Source organism: Carcharhinus amblyrhynchos, chromosome 6 (genome assembly GCF_965287045.1).
Source record: "Carcharhinus amblyrhynchos chromosome 6, sCarAmb.v2.hapA, whole genome shotgun sequence".
Classification (NCBI taxonomy): domain Eukaryota; kingdom Metazoa; phylum Chordata; class Chondrichthyes; order Carcharhiniformes; family Carcharhinidae; genus Carcharhinus; species Carcharhinus amblyrhynchos.
In genome coordinates, this window is record NC_137329.1 from 54,108,060 (window position 1) to 54,125,056 (window position 16,997).

At 43.0% G+C, this 16,997-nt stretch overlaps 1 protein-coding gene across 1 annotated transcript in view; it reads right to left on the reverse strand.

Annotated features, from left to right (window-relative positions):
• LOC145343931 (N-acetyl-beta-glucosaminyl-glycoprotein 4-beta-N-acetylgalactosaminyltransferase 1-like) overlaps positions 1 to 16,997 on the reverse strand; it is a 720,751-nt gene that overhangs the window by 39,002 nt on the left and 664,752 nt on the right. The window contains exon 16 of the mRNA XM_080190473.1: positions 3,922 to 4,075. Coding sequence (XP_080046599.1) covers positions 3,922 to 4,075 — 154 coding nt within the window. The remainder of the gene's footprint in view (positions 1 to 3,921; positions 4,076 to 16,997) is intronic.

Consider the following 16,997-nt stretch of genomic DNA (forward strand, 5'->3'; position numbering starts at 1 on the left):
TTGAAACCTTGTGGCTTTATTCTCTTAGCAAATATCTTGAATCTCTCATAAATTTATTGGTCTCTAACCAGAGCTTACCAAAACCCTAAGGGGACTGGTCTAGGATCATAACAGGTGATGGGCAAGACGGAAAAGAAGAGGAAGGAAGGAAGGGAATAAAAGATGAGGAAAACAACTGATGCTGTACCACACTGCCCAACATGCCAAATAAAAGAGAAGCAGAAGAGGAGAGGAAAGAAAGGGAAAGAGAAACGTAATTAAATTAAGAAAGAAGCAACATGAACAACCAAGTAACAGATAGACCAAATGTTCTGAGCCAATGTAAGCAATGCCAAAGGAAATTCCCTACTTTATACCACAGCACTCTATTAACTATTTTTATCTAGCACCAGACCCCTACTTTACCTACATCATTCCCATATTTTTGTCCGTCAGATGCCTCTTATTTTCTTGTCTCAGTGTTAACAAGCTACTGTTGTTCTTCATTGTTGACAAATTTTTACTGAAGTCACTTTATAGAAGGAGAAGCATTGCAAAACAAAACACAAATGGTCACCTGGCATAATTCTTGTCTACAAACTTGCAGGCTGGTACAAGTTCAGCTTGTGAACTTATATATCCTTTCCGTCATTGTTCATATGCTTGCATTTGTATTAACTTGTACCAATTCTTGCTCCTCCATTTGCTAATCAACTTCCAGAGTTGCAAGATAAAATTCATATCCTCATATTTAAAACACTCAATGGCCTTCTTTTTGTCCATCCTCCAACTTAATAATCCTACAAGAGGTCTACATTTATCCTTCCTTCCACCATCAGCAACCATGCCTTGAATCACCCATGCCCTAAGCACTGGAATTTCCCCCTAAACCTCACCAACTCTTTGTCACTCCTTTTGGCATCTCCTCTTTTCACTTCAAGGTCAACCTTTGTCTATTTGTGCTTATGTAAACATCTTGGGAACTTTTTCTATGTTAACAGCGCAATCTAAATGCAAGCACGTGTTCCTATTTCAGCCTCAGGATGTATGTGTGTGTTAGATTGTAACACAATTCTGAACCACAAATAAAGGATTTGCTTATATTCTTCCTCGGAGAGGGACCTGCATGATCTCTTTCTATGAATGAACCAGGTTCGATCAATGCAGCTCTCAACAGAATAAAGGTTGGCTGATTGCATCCCACTGAGTCCTTTGTTGATTTTTCCCTCATCTTATTTTATATAGTATAATAATTTGATTGTGTATTTCAGATGCAGAAGGATTTAGGAATAATTGTGCTGAGATTATCTTCAATTAAATATGCTGACTGCCTACTGGTGTGAGTAAGATTAAACTTACTCCTTTGAGCAGAGAATAGAAAGGACTGGGGAACCCTCTGGTAAGGAACACATTTCAGGAAATCACAGGCATATTTTCCGTTCTCCATCTATTAAAAGTCCCATGATGTGAGAGCACATTGATAAAGTCAGACCTAAAAGTGTCAAACAAGGAATGTGCATGTTAACATTACATGGATTCACTGAAAGATTTTACTGTATTAGGGAAACTGTGCTCGGAACATTTGATAAGAGTTTTCCCTGGAAAAATAAATTACGCAGAATGTGCAGATTTTGCTCTACATTTAAGTTTCCTCAATCAGTGAGGATAAGATCAAATTATTTCCTGTAGTGGAGAGGCCCAGAACAAGCACCCAGAGATAGAAGCTTAAAAAGATTGAAAGATAAAGCAGCAGGAACTTAAACGAAAAGTTGTGTGACTGGATGTGGAATTTACTTCCAGAGTTAGTGATTGAGGCAGAAACTATAGCAATGTTCAATTAGATTGGATAGGTAGTTGAGGTGAAAGTGGATTGAAGATACATGGAGACAAGGTTGAAGAATGTGGAGGGCAAGCGCTGACACAATCTGGTTTTCCGAATGGCATATTGTAACGTCTTTGCATTTGTATGTATCAAGTATATTCCATAAAACTTCCAGCTGTCTCAATACTATTCATGAAAACAGTCTTAGCATATGTAATGTACAATGTAATGTTGCAACACTTCTCAAACATAAACCATTATCACCGAGAAAACAAAGGCAGCTGATGCATAGAACATCATCATCTTCAGGTTTCTTGCAACTCACCCACCATTTTGGCTTGCATATACATTGTCATTCTGACCTCTTGGTTGGGTTAAAATCCTGCATTTATGCAAATCCTGAAGATTAATTTTGAAATGTCATGTGACACAAGCTCACAAGCATGGTAGCACGGCAGTGCTTGGCATTAGCACCCTGAGCTAGCCTGTGCCTGGCCTGCAGTGATACTTAAATCCACAAGGCGGCCCTGGGTGTGCTGAAGGTTTTTCTGCAGAATGTAATCAGGGGTGTGGTCATTTATATCATGCAAGAGGGTGTCTCGTATCAATGAAGCTGCAATGTCACACTCTCTGTAGACTTGGTAGTCTAACAACTCAACCCTTTTTTAGAATGTACAAAACAAAGGTTCAAAAGAAATGGAGTTGCTGAGAATTGTGTTTGATAAGGCATTTGATGATATAGATTGAATTGGGGTCATCCACGGGTCCTCTGCCTCTGCACATATTAGTACTTCTTTGTCAAGAATGAGGAGATTACATATAAACCTGCAGGTTTTTGCTGATACAGGCTACTGTGGAACCAATAATGAACCCAGCAGGCATTTTAACTTCCTATTCAAGCCAACTCAGTTAGATCTGCCAACAATCACAACTCACAAGGATGAAATTAAAATGGATGTTATGTGCTACTGAAAGAAATTTAAGGGCTATGTTACGTCATCGCTGACATTCTTGTCCTAAGGCTGCAGCAATTATATAGTTAAATTGTTAAACCTTCAATGTGGAAGCTATCACACATTAATAAAGAAAGGTAGACTTGAGATAGAACTTCATCATTAATCATATTAAGTGACAATATAGGCTTGCAGGACAAACAGTCTATGCCTGCTCCTATTTCTTACATTTTTGGATTTTGTCTTATAACTTGAAGTAATTTCTATGAATTTTGAAACAAATGTAATTCATAAAATTAGAACATACATTTCATCACCTGGATGTATGCCCCTCCATATTGACAGTAGAATGGTCAGAAGGGAGAAGATGACAAGGCTGACCAAAGAAGACCTGGGGTGAAGTACATTAAAGGAGGACCCTCAAGTGCAAATCACTGCCTGGGCTGGAGTAAATGAGGTTGTAATGGACAGAGGGCAGTGGCAGAGTCTTACTGTGTATTGTCTCACATGGAACTAAAGGAACTAAATCTAAGTAAGAGAGAAGTCTCAGAGCTAAAGCTTCAAGGAGTTGTTACACAATTCACGGCCTTTCCCAAATTCTTGCCCAGAGTATTATTATTACACAATATCATAGTTGCTTTGCTAGCTATTTTGAGTCAGAAAAGTCAGGGCCTATATCCAAAATCACTGTAGCAACAAAACTGAATAAATTAAATAAATTACAGCAGAAAATAAATTAAAACCAACATGACATTATACACTCTTACAAACCCAGCAAGGCCTTACACTGGTAACATAACCTTAGCATTGCTTATACCAAAATGCACCTCATATTAATCTACGTTACTCATCCATCAAACTTAGTAAAGATAACAGACAAAGTCCAGTTTACGTCATAGCTGCCCATTACTGGTGACTGGTTTAAATAGTGCCAAAGCTCATTTCACTTTGGATACATTGTTATCTCATAAAATTCCACACATACCAATTTAAGATTTGTGCTATGACATAAACTGCATTTATAAAGAGCACTATCAAGCTATTTATCCAGGTTGCCATCAAGACTGCATCTCTTTCTCATTAATTAAATTAAATGCATAAACAAGAACCAAGACGGTCCCAGTTTAATTCACCAGTACAAATCTTAGTCTATAGCATTTACTGTACCTAGGCAGTTTGCTGTTCCTCAAGGTTTGCTCCACATCCATGTCACTACTGTCAAAGTCAATGATGATAATGTTGAAGTTTTCATCCTTTGTTGCTTTGTAGAGATCTTCCATATCTATAATGAACTGCTGCACCCATCGGGCCTGATTCTTAACTGTACAGTCAAAAACAAAGGTAGAGTATTATTGAAGTAACTTTACCATTTCTCACCAGTCTTCACTGGAGATCATAAGTCTAGAAAGAAACTGGCTCATCTGAGCTGATACTTCCCAAAAAGCATCTCTTTTGCTTGAGTGTTTTTACCTGTAACCATCCCAGCGTCTCATTCAATGTGCTGACCACTTCTTATGACCATTCTTATAAATATTCCTTTCGCTACTTAAACGCAAGCCCTCTATTACTCATCCCATGGTTGGATTTTAGGTAGTGTTAACGTTTCACCTTTCTTCATAATGTTTTATATTCTGCTAACATATCACTTCTTTCTAAGGCTATGAAGCACCAGATTCTCCAATTATTTCTCAATATTCAACTGACACTGGGACACATCTTAATGCTATTCTCTGCATCACCTCCATGAGTTCAATATCTCCTCTGATTCTTTCTCTGATGTGTAGCAGAGAATGATTAAACAGGGAGAGCTGAAGTGAGGAGACACGTTGCTTTGCATCCGACTCAAGCAATACCAGAAGCAGGAATACTTTATTCTAAGACAGGTAAAAAATGTGCCCTTAGCTTATGATAATGCAAAATATTAAAAACACGTTAATGGTTGTGATAACAGTTCCATATTGGTATGCAGTGGGTTTGTATAGCACTGGATATTTATACAGTGATTTAAAGCGCAGATCTTCCTGTGAGTGATGAAGTGGAGGGTGTACGCCACTCGCCACATCTGAAAGTGTGTTGTTACCTTTTAATGTTGGAGGAGGTAGGATTTTCTCTCCTTGTCCTAGTACAAAGGAATCATCAAAATAACACAGTATTGAGGCAAAGATACGGCAAAGATACCTGCTCTGAGGTCATTGGAGGAAGCATGCCACTTTAGGTCCAGCTGTGCTCCAGCGTTCTGGGAGGTGCTGTGTTTGAGTCTGGATTTTTATAGAGTTAGTCATGGAGACTGTTCGAGGACTTCAAAATACTCTGGGATTTAAAGCACTATAGACTATTAGATCAGAGTGGATTAGCTTAGGATAAGAATCACAGACTGTTTTATATGTTTTTTTTAGAGGTACTGTCCTTATAGGAACATATAAAACCACAGTTAGATAATTTAAACATATATTTCTGAAAAGTGTGTTAGTGAAGAAGCATAAAGCTTGTCTAATGGCACAGGGTTCTAAGGCATCATGGAAAATAGGCTGGTAAAGTGAACCAGATTCCTTATAACAATACACTTATATAAGCAGAGCCCTTATAAGCATGAGTACCAGACAGCTCAGTGGATGAGACATTCATTGAACAAGGACACTAGACAGCTAATGAATAGGCTAAGTAGACTAATAAATAAGAGTTTAGGGCAGGTGGCCATGAGTAATTCAGGCAGAAACCATTAGAATTTACTATTCCCATGCTGTCAGAGAATATCTGTAATTGGCCAAGGTATATGATATTTACTAATGATGACCGACTGGTACTAATGATGATTATGTTCATCTCCAACTGGGAGGAGCCAATGAGCCTGAAAGATGATTTTTGGAAACTGTATAATTATATTGCTGATGTGACTCTTCAGAGAAGAGTGGGATTGCCTAGTGCTTCTGTCCCAGCGTGTGTTAGCCAATAAAGAGTCGTCTTTCACCAGGATACTGTGTTGCGAGTCTTTCTATTAGCTAAAGTTAAGGTTAATACTTAGTCTCTGAAAAAACTCCTACAGGGACTCTGCACCTTACTCCAAACAATACCAGGACCCCCAGATCCAGAAGTCTTTCCCCAATTCCCCACAGGTCCTATTTTTGCTGGTGGGGGAAAATTGGCAGCATGTGATTCACACATGGGGGAATCATGAACTGAACGCATCAGGGCCCTTTCAACTCAATGCTGCGTGGACCATTTCCCACAGTGTATGATTAATTTTTTTAAGAGGAGATGTGAATGCTGATAAAAGGCAGATAGGACTTGTGAAGCTGTCAAACTATCAAGTTATTTAAATCCCCTGCCCATTAAATTGTGAAGCAAGCAAGGCTGCTGTGTTTATGAGTTAAACAAAAGGTTGCATCCAGTTTCAACAGTTATTTGTTGACATAACCACAGGTGCTATCACTATAGTATTATAACTACTTGACTGTTTCCACAACTATCATAATTGCAGCATAGAGGTGGGGATGAAGGCAGCATACATTTACTTTTTTTGACAGTCCCAAGAGTTTATTAAATGATTAGCTATCTTCGACGTGGGATTGTGAATACAAATGTTTGGTGTTTATAAGGGATTAAGTACTGGAGGGTGGGGGAGGCAGGGGGGACTTAAATGTATTCAATAGGTTATCAATGAAAGGAGTGAGGTCGATATACGGTATGATATAGTGAGGTCTGTATTAGGTATGTAGGGTAGAATTATAGAGCCCTGTGGTGACAGAGGCAGGGCTGTAAATGCGATGAGCTATTTAAAAGTCCATTGACTTTGGTGGAACCAGAAACTCCCACCGGCAGGAGGGGCCTAAAATTTCATCATTAGAACTTTATTTTGTTTAATCTCAGCATGACTCATGAGCTCTGTCCATGGTAGATACTGGGTGAGTTTGCATGGGGGTATATAAGGGAAAAGGGTGATTGGTTGGGGGGCATGTGTTAGCATTAAGTTGCCATGGGGGCCATAGGAATTATAGAGATATATAGTTATGGGGTATATAGGAGGGTCATAGGTTGGCATAAACTGGCTCTAAATAGGCTATGAGGGACTGTGGGGAGCATGTATAAGCAGAGGTGGTATGAGGTTGGCATAGCAACTGTAAGGGGCCATGGGGGATGAGTTGCTGCCAGAGAATGAGCAGATCCAAGGATGCTGGAATGCTTTGACACTCTTCCTGTATTAAAGTGCTAAGCTGCTGAACAAGCTCTCCATCTACAAGGAGCGGACCAAAATAAACCAGTGCCAATAACATGCTTGGTAGCAGGCAAATAGCCCAAGTGCACACACAAATGTAAACAGGCATCTAGGCAGGACCATTAACACGTTCTGGGTTTAGCATGATTTGTTCCCCACCTCTGCACCTTGTGGTTATGTTCAGCCCTCAATGGTGACAAGCACCTCTATGTTCAACCCAACTAGTGATAGAAGATACCACTGCAGCTGTAATATTGCAACAACATAAGAACATAAGAAATAGGAGCAGGAGTAGGCCATCCAGCCCTTCGAGCCTGCCCCGCCATTCAATAAGATCATGGCTGATCTGTCGCTGCTCAGTTCCACTTTCCCGCCCTCTCCCCATAACCCTTAATCCCCTCTCCTATCAAAAACCCATCAACCCGCGTCTTAAAAATATTTAGCAAGGCAGCCTCCACCACTTCAACGGGCAGAGAATTCCAGAGATTCACCACCCTTTGAGTGAAGAAGTTCCTCCTCAACTCCATTCTAAACCGCCCCCCCCCTTTATCTTGAGGCTGTGCCCCCTAGTCCTACTGTCTTTTTTGAGCGGGAAGAGTCTTTCCACCTCTATCCTATCCATCCCATTCATCATCTTATACGTCTCAATGAGATCTCCCCTCATTCTTCTGTACTCTAGCGAGTACAAGCCCAGTTTATTCAGCCTCTCCTCATAGTTCAACCCCCTCAACTCCGGTATCAGCCTAGTAAGCCTCCTCTGCACTCCCTCCAAGGCCAAAATATCCTTGCATAAGTGCGGCGACCAAAACTGCACACAGTACTCCAGCTGCGGCCTCACCAATGCCCTATACAGCCGCAGCAAGACCTCCCTACTTTTATATTCAATCCCCCTCACTATGAAGGCCAGCATCCCATTCGCCTTCCTGACCACCTGCTGCACCTGCAAGCTGGGTTTTTGCGACTCATGCACAAGGACCCCGAGGTCCCTCTATACCGTCGCCTGCTGCAGTTTTTCGCCACGTAAGAAATAGTCCTTCCTACCATTATTCCTACCAAAGTGGACCACCTCGCACTTGCCAACATTAAATTCCATTTGCCATTTCCTGGCCCATTCGCCCAGCCTATCTAGATCCTTCTGCAGACTCTCCACACCCTCCGCGCAATTTGCCGTTCCACCAATCTTGGTGTCATCAGCAAATTTCGACACCCTACACTCGGTTCCCTCCTCCAGATCATCTATATAAATGGTAAATAGCTGAGGCTCCAGCACCGACCCCTGGGGCACTCCACTAGTCACCAGCCGCCAATCCGAATAGCACCCATTAACCCCCACTCTCTGCGTCCTATTTGACAACCAGTCCTCTATCCACGCTAACACCCTACCCCCAACTCCATGCTCCCTTACCTTCTGCAATAACCTCTTGTGAGGTACCTTGTCAAACGCCTTCTGAAAATCAAGAAAAACCACATCCACCGGCTCTCCTCTATCCACCGCCCTAGACACATCCTCATAGAACTCCAACAAATTTGTCAGACACGACTTCCCCTTAACGAAACCATGCTGCGTCTGCTCTAACAAGCAATTCTCCTCAAGATGCCTCGCTATTTCCTCCTTGATGATGGATTCTAACATTTTACCTACAACAGACGTTAAACTAACCGGCCTATAATTCCCTGCCTTTTGCCTGGCACCCTTCTTAAACAACGGCGTAACATTAGCCGCTTTCCAATCTTCCGGCACTTCCCCGGAATCCAGCGACGTCTGGAAAATAACCACCAAGGCATCCGCTATCACCTCCGCCATTTCTTTTAGAACCCTCGGATGCATTCCATCCAGTCCTGGGGACTTGTCCACAATCAGTCCCTCCAGTCTGTCGAGCACCTCCTCTCTAGTGACAACAATGTCATTGAGACCCTCCAGTCCTACCACCTTTCCATCGCTAACACCTGGCAAATTATTCACGTCTTCCTCCGTGAAGACCGAAACAAAAAAGTTATTCAAGACCTCAGCCATTTCCCCATCCCCTACCACTAAGTCCCCCCTCTCATCCTCTAAGGGTCCAACGTTCACCCTAGCCAGCCTCTTCCTTTTTATATATTTATAAAAACTCTTGCTATCCTTTTTTATATTAAGCGCTAGCCCAGCTTCATAGTTTCTCCTACCCTTCTTTATCAACTTCTTTGTCAATATTTGTTGACATTTAAACCTCTCCCAATCCTCTTCTCGCCCACTACTCTTAGCTACTCTAAACGCCTCCGCTTTTAATTTAACACTTTCCTTCACCTCCTTCGTTATCCACGGCTTATTGCCTCCTCCTCCAATCCTTTTTAACCAAGGGAATAAATTTCTGCTGAGCACCAAGAAAGATCTCCTTAAAGATCCTCCACTGCTCCTCAGCAGACCTACCTTCCAATGCGCTCCCCCAGTCCACATTCGCCAATTCTTCCCTCATCCTACCGTACTCCCCTCTGTTCAAACAAAGTACGCGTGTCCGGGAACCCACTTTCTCCTCCTCCATCTGCACCAGAAACTCCACCATACAATGATCACTCTCCCCAAGAGGATCCTTCACCACAAGGTCCCTAATTCTACCCACCTCATTACATAACACCAGATCCAAGATAGCTCGCTCCCTTGTCAGCTCCAACACACACTGTTCAAGGAAACTATCCCAGCAGCATCCCAAGAACTCCTCCTCGAGCCCACCGCTTCCAACATGGGTCGACCAATCAATATGCAGATTGAAATCTCCCATAATTACGGCCGTTCCATTCCTGCACGCCGCACTTATTTGCGCGTTAACAGCCCGCCCCACCTCCAGATCATTATTCGGGGGCCTATAGACGACATGTTGCTGATAACTCAGCATTTTGTCCACTCAGAGCTTAAAGATGCTGGCAAGGAAATATTTTTTAATTAAGAACATAAGAAATAGGAGCAGAAGTAGGCCATCTAGCCCTTCGAGCCTGCCCCGCCATTCAATAAGATCATGGCTGATCTGTCGCTGCTCAGTTCCACTTTCCCCCCCTCTCCCCATAACCCTTAATCCCCTCTCTTATCAAAAACCCATCAACCCGCGTCTTAAAAATATTTAGCGAGGCAGCCTCCACCACTTCAACGGGCAGAGAATTCCAGAGATTCACCACCCTTTGAGTGAAGAAGTTCCTCCTCAACTCCATTCTAAACCGCCCCCCTTTTATCTTGAGGCTGTGCCCCCTAGTCCTACTGTCTTTTTTGAGCGGGAAGAGTCTCTCCACCTCTATCCTATCCATCCCATTCATCATCTTACACGTCTCAATGAGATCTCCCCTCATTCTTCTAAACTCTAACGAGTACAAGCCTAGTTTATTCAGCCTCTCCTCATAGCTCAACCCCCTCAACTCCGGAATCAGCCTAGTAAACCTCCTCTGCACTCCCTCCAAGGCCAAAATATCTTTGCGCAGGTGTGGCACCCAAAACTGCACACAGTACTCCAGCTGCGGCCTCATCAATGCCCTATACAGCTGCAGCAAGACCTCCCTACTTTTATATTCAATCCCCCTCGCTATGAAGGCCAGCATCCCATTCGCCTTCCTGACCACCTGCTGCATCTGCAAGCTGGGTTTTTGCGACTCATGCACAAGGACCCCGAGGTCCCTCTGCACCGTCGCCTGCTGCAGTTTTTCGCCCCGTAAGTAATAGTCCTTCCTACCATTCTTCCTACCAAAGTGGACCACCTCACACTTGCCAACATTAAATTCCATTTGCCATTTCCTGGCCCATTCGCCCAGCCTATCTAGATCCTTCTGCAGACTCTCCACACCCTCCGCACAATTTGCCGTTCCCCCAATCTTGGTGTCATCAGCAAATTTCGACACCCTACACTCGGTTCCCTCCTCCAAATCATCTATATAAATGGTAAAAAGCTGAGGCCCCAGCACCGACCCCTGGGGCATTCCACTAGTCACCATCCGCCAATCCGAATAGCACCCGTTGACCCCCACTCTCTGCCTACTATTTGACAACCAATCCTCTATCCACGCTAACACCCTACAATTAAAAATGCTCTGAATTGATTTCATTTATAGTGGAACACAAGACACGTTTAGGCTTTTTATCCAGAGCCCGAGGGAAAGGCTCCCAGCGAGGTTGAGTGCAGAATTCTGTATAACCAGAGAGATTAATGTGGAAGGCTGACAGACTGGAAGCTAGCTTCCTTAGAGGAATAGAAAGAGGAGCAGAGGTTGAAATTAAAAGTGAACACAGAAAGCAAATAAAAACAGACGGACAATAAAGAAAATAATTAATCTTTCCACTTGTGAGATTAAGGGAGATTTGTATGGCACCAAAGGCTGGGACAGGGAAAGTGAGCAGAATTTTTATGTGAGGCAGAGACATGTTTTGTGAGAGGCGCCAGTACGAGGTTGAAAGAGACTGGCATGCAAACTTAGCCACATGAGGCTAAGAGGTGAACGTGCAAGACTTTGGGCTTCATTGGAAAGCAACTGCGACATAGATCACAAACCCACTGCAAAGCAGAAAATTTAGCTCATAATTTTACATTATACAAATCTAGTAACTGAATTCAGAACAAATGACAGTTGTTCAACTTCCTCAACTGCGCATAAGTGCAGCTGTACATTCTATTTTTACAAAATTTCATACTATGGCATTATCATTGTTATGAATATAAGCTTGTTGTTTTCATGGTTAGATGGATGTTGCGAAACAGGGACTACAAATTAAAAGGTAAAAATAAATGTAAATGAGCTCCATTTGGTTCACTAATTAAGAATTGATTCCAATTCTTCTAAAAGTTGTTCACTGATAAAAATGATGTATTCCAATTACTTAACAGCACTCGCAAACCCTTCCACCTTTCTCAGATGGTATGCTATTTTAAAGGGATATGGTGCTTTATTGTGTAAAGCACACTGTGTGTGTGTTATTCTGATGTCAAAGTAGACCTATGATGCTTTACAGTCCCAATATCTGCATATTAAGTAAACTCAGCCACACGTCAATGAGAGATTACCTGCTGCAGGCAGACTGGATTCCAGGCTTCAAGTGAAGAGCTGGCTTTGCGTTTCATAAAGAGATTGCTTTGCAAGAAATGTTTTGTCAGCAGGGTGGAAGATGTGCGCTAAATGTAATTCTAATACATATAACACAGGGTTCTTCCATTTTTATTCTGGAAATTTTATGTGTTTTGGGAATTGAATTCTGCAGCTCTGTTCATTATTCTATGGAAGACGCATATAAATGGATTTGATGTTACATATATTCTGTGACCAATATGTGCTACGAGCTGAGAATACACAAAGAGATATGGAAGCTGTGTCAATTGGAGGTAGCTATTGGAATTTAGCAGCACTGGGGATGGATGGGGTTTGGGGTTTAGCTGCCCTTGGAGCGATGTGGTGATTTGATAGTTCCGTTTTCCCCAGTGGCATTAGCATACCCACAGAAAAGTAATTAGAGAAATTAGACATTGAAGATTATCTAAAGAAAATATTTTTAAAAACGGAGGTCGCAGAGAGCTGAGAAAGAAAGTTATTCCTGATTTGGATGTCTGAAGCCTGTTTACAGGCAAAAGCAAAATCATTGTTATAATGTTGCAAATGCAGCAGCCAATTTGTGCCCTGTAAACTCTCATAACAGCAATGTGATAATGACCAGGTCATTTGTTGTATCATGTTGACTGAGGGATAATATTTGGCAAGGATGCCAGGGATAATTCTTTTGCTCTTTTTCATCCCAGCTACAATAAAAAACAGGATGACCCTCCAACCACCAGCCTGCACACTTAATCACTACCGACTGCACACTCCTCATATCTCATCCACGCCACTTCATTTCCCCAACAACCCTCTATGGGCCCTCATGTCCCCATGCCACGCTGTGGTACTTCCATATCAATTCACCCTCAAAGGGGAGTTATTGAAAGGTAAGTTAAGAACATAAGAACATAAGAAATAGGAGCAGGAGTAGGCCATCTAGCCCTTCGAGCCTGCCCCGCCATTCAATAAGATCATGGCTGATCTGTCGCTGCTCAGTTCCACTTTCCCGCTTTCTCCCCATAACCCTTAATCCCCTCTCTTATCAAAAACCCATCAACCCGCGTCTTAAAAATATTTAGCGAGGCAGCCTCCACCACTTCAACGGGCAGAGAATTCCAGAGATTCACCACCCTTTGAATGAAGAAGTTCCTCCTCAACTCCGTTCTAAACCGCCCCCCTTTTATCTTGAGGCTGTGCCCCCTAGTCCTACTGTCTTTTTTGAGCGGGAAGAGTCTCTCCACCTCTATCCTATCCATCCCATTCATCATCTTACACGTCTCAATGAGATCTCCCCTCATTCTTCTAAACTCTAACGAGTACAAGCCCAGTTTATTCAGCCTCTCCTCATAGCTCAACCCCCTCAACTCCGGAATCAGCCTAGTAAACCTCCTCTGCACTCCCTCCAAGGCCAAAATATCTTTGCGCAGGTGTGGCACCCAAAACTGCACACAGTACTCCAGCTGCGGCCTCACCAATGCCCTATACAGCTGCAGCAAGACCTCCCTACTTTTATATTCAATCCCCCTCGCTATGAAGGCCAGCATCCCATTCGCCTTCCTGACCACCTGCTGTACCTGCAAGCTGGGTTTTTGCGACTCATGCACAAGGACCCCGAGGTCCCTCTGCACTGTCGCCTGCTGCAGTTTTTCGCCCCGTAAGTAATAGTCCTTCCTACCATTCTTCCTACCAAAGTGGACCACCTCACACTTGCCAACATTAAATTCCATTTGCCATTTCCTGGCCCATTCGCCCAGCCTATCTAGATCCTTCTTCAGACTCTCCACACCCTCCGCACAATTTGCCATTCCCCCAATCTTGGTGTCATCAGCAAATTTCGACACCATACACTCGGTTCCCTCCTCCAGATCATCTATATAAATGGTAAAAAGCTGAGGCCCCAGCACCGACCCCTGGGGCACTCTACTAGTCACCATCCGCCAATCCAAATAGCACCCGTTGACCCCCACTCTCTGCCTCCTATTTGACAACCAATCCTCTATCCACGCTAACACCCTACCCCCAACTCCATGTCCCTCGACCTTCTGCAATAAGCTCTTGTGAGGTACTTTGTCAAACGCCTTCTGAAAATCTAGAAAGACCACATCCACCGGCTCTCCTCTATCCACCGCCCTAGACACATCCTCATAGAACTCCAGTAAATTTGTCAGACACGACTTCCCTTTAATGAAACCGTGCTGCGTCTGCTCTATCAAGCAATTCTCCTCAAGATGCCTCGCAATTTCCTCCTTAATGACAGATTCTAACATTTTACCTACCACAGACGTTAAACTAACCGGCCTATAATTCCCCGCCTTTTGCCTGGCACCCTTCTTAAACAACGGCGTAACATTAGCCGTTTTCCAATCATCCGGCACTTCCCTGGAATCCAGCGACGTCTGGAAAATAACCACCAAGGCATCCACTATCACCTCCGCCATTTCTTTCAGAACCCTCGGATGCATTCCATCCGGTCCTGGGGACTTGTCCACAATCAGCCCTTCCAGTCTGTCGAGCACCGCCTCTCTAGTAACAGTAATGTCATTAAGACCCTCCAGTCCTACCACCTTTCCATTGCTAACACCCGGCAAATTATTCACGTTTTCCTCCGTGAAGACAGAAACAAAAAAGTTATTCAATACCTTAGTCATATCCCCATCCCCTACCACTAGGTCCCCTTTCTCATCCTCTAAAGGACCAACATTCACCCTAGCCAGTCTCTTCCTTTTTATATATTTATAAAAACTCTTGCTATCCTTTTTTATATTAAGCGCTAGCCCAGCTTCATAGTTTCTCCTACCCTTCTTTATCAACTTCTTTGTCAATATTTGTTGACATTTAAACCTCTCCCAATCCTCTTCTCGCCCACTACTCTTAGCTACTCTAAATTCCTCCGCTTTTAGTTTAACACTTTCCTTCACCTCCTTCGTTATCCACAGCTTATTACCTAGTTCAAAAGATCTTCCTCAGGCCAAGGCATGGATATGCCCCAAACCATCCCCTATACTCTATAAAGAACCCTATATGGTTGGTAGGATACAGCTCAGAAACCTGTTGGAGTGTTGAAATCCTGAGCTCTTTGCTATCAATTTCATGATATTTACCTATAGAAGAAGTGGTTTTGAATACTTGCAGTTTCAGCTGTTGAACATTTAAAGGATTGGGATGATTGACACTTTTATTGCCCTGTGGAAAATGGAAAGGGATCAAAGCTTTATTTTTACACAGCCTTCTGTCACTATAGGATTTATTGTTTCAACGTACTGTAAAATGAGTGAATGGGCATAGAAGTGGCATTGCTGGCATAGGGCATGAGGCACCATAGGAGATGTTTTGGGGCATTCTTTGGCATGGGATCCTCAGGAAGACTGTTTGAATTTATCTTTCAAAATCACCCCTCTGAGGTGCCGTGAACTATTGATAGCATAGCACAATTCCATGAACATTATGGAGGACTAGGACATTTTTAACTGCACAGTGGAGCTGGTCGGGTTGGGAATACAAGGTGCAGGCTTTTGACCCAAGCCAGCCTGGAAACTTTAAAAGGCATTCCCAAAAATCAGAAACCCGGAAATGGGGCTCAGAAACCCAGAATTGGGTACTGGTGGCCATTATAAAAGGGCTCCTGAGTCATCCAAACTTTGTGTAAATCCGGGCTCATGTTTGTGAACAGACCCACATTGGTGAGCTTGAACCTTGACAATGAGAACTGAGATGAAAATCGTTTCATCCTGAGTATGTGTGAAGAACACATGCATTATTCTACTGTGTAGCCATGGTTTTGGATTTCCAGGTCATTCCAGGTGACAAGATTTGTTTATATGACCAAAACTATCTTTAGATTATGAATTGTATTTAGGTCAAGACACAGGGAGAAATTCAGGCGACATTGATTACCAGCTACAGAACATCAACTGCGGAAAATCAGTAGACTCACATCTTTTTAAACTCAGAGACTGTAATATCTTAAAAAAAACCTCTCAGCTTGATTTCCATTTCAAATCCATCTGTGAAGAAACCTGATCTCTTGTTAAAATGAAACAATAAGTGATTCAATTCACAACCTGCTGATTTCCCAGAGGGAATCCAACAACCATTCCAGATATACAACTACATTGAAACCACCTCAACCATATTTTTGGAGTGAAAGTATTGTCTTTGCTGGGCCTGCAGAAACTGTGTGCCCTACGATAAGCCAAACACATGAACTATCATTTTGCTTACAACTTGCAGAAGTGCACTATTCTCTTGTACTGTATCTTTCTCATGATTGTGTGCATGATTGTTGAAGGCTGTAATTTTCTGCCTCTGCCGTGGCAGAACCCACTATGGAGAATGCAGTGGGCCAACTAAAGGTCCACTGACTTTCAGAAGGTCCAGAACATCCCGGTGGCGGGCAGGGCAAGAAAATCCGAGCCATAGATTTAGTCTCTCATGGTGGGAGGCTTGAATAAATAATCCTCTTTATTTAACTTCAGAAAACCCCACTGCTGTCAATTACATTGGCTGTACGCACTCTAAGGGCTAAGGAATGTACACACCTTCCCCTGCAAAGATCCTCTGACTATAGGCAGCAAGGAACAGGGTACAAATATTTCAGTTCTCTCCTGACCCTTCTGTAACAAAAGTTACATTGTATGATGATGCATCCAAACTCGCATTCACCTTCCAGTGGGTTTCCTCTGGGTGGGGATCTGGATAGGCTGAGCGAGTGGGTGAGGACCTGGCAGATGGAGTATAATGTTAGCAAGTGTGAGGTTATCCACTTTGGCAGAAATAATAGTAGGAGGGATTACTATTTAAAGGACGAAAAGCTGCATCATGCTACGGTGCAGAGGGACCTGGGGGTCCTTGTGCATGAGTCGCAAAAACCCAGCCTGCAGGTGCAGCAGGTGATCAAGAAGGCAAATGGAATGCTGGCCTTTATAGCGAGGGGGATTGAATATAAAAGCAGGGAGGTCTTGCTGCAACTGTACAGGGTACTGGTGAGGCC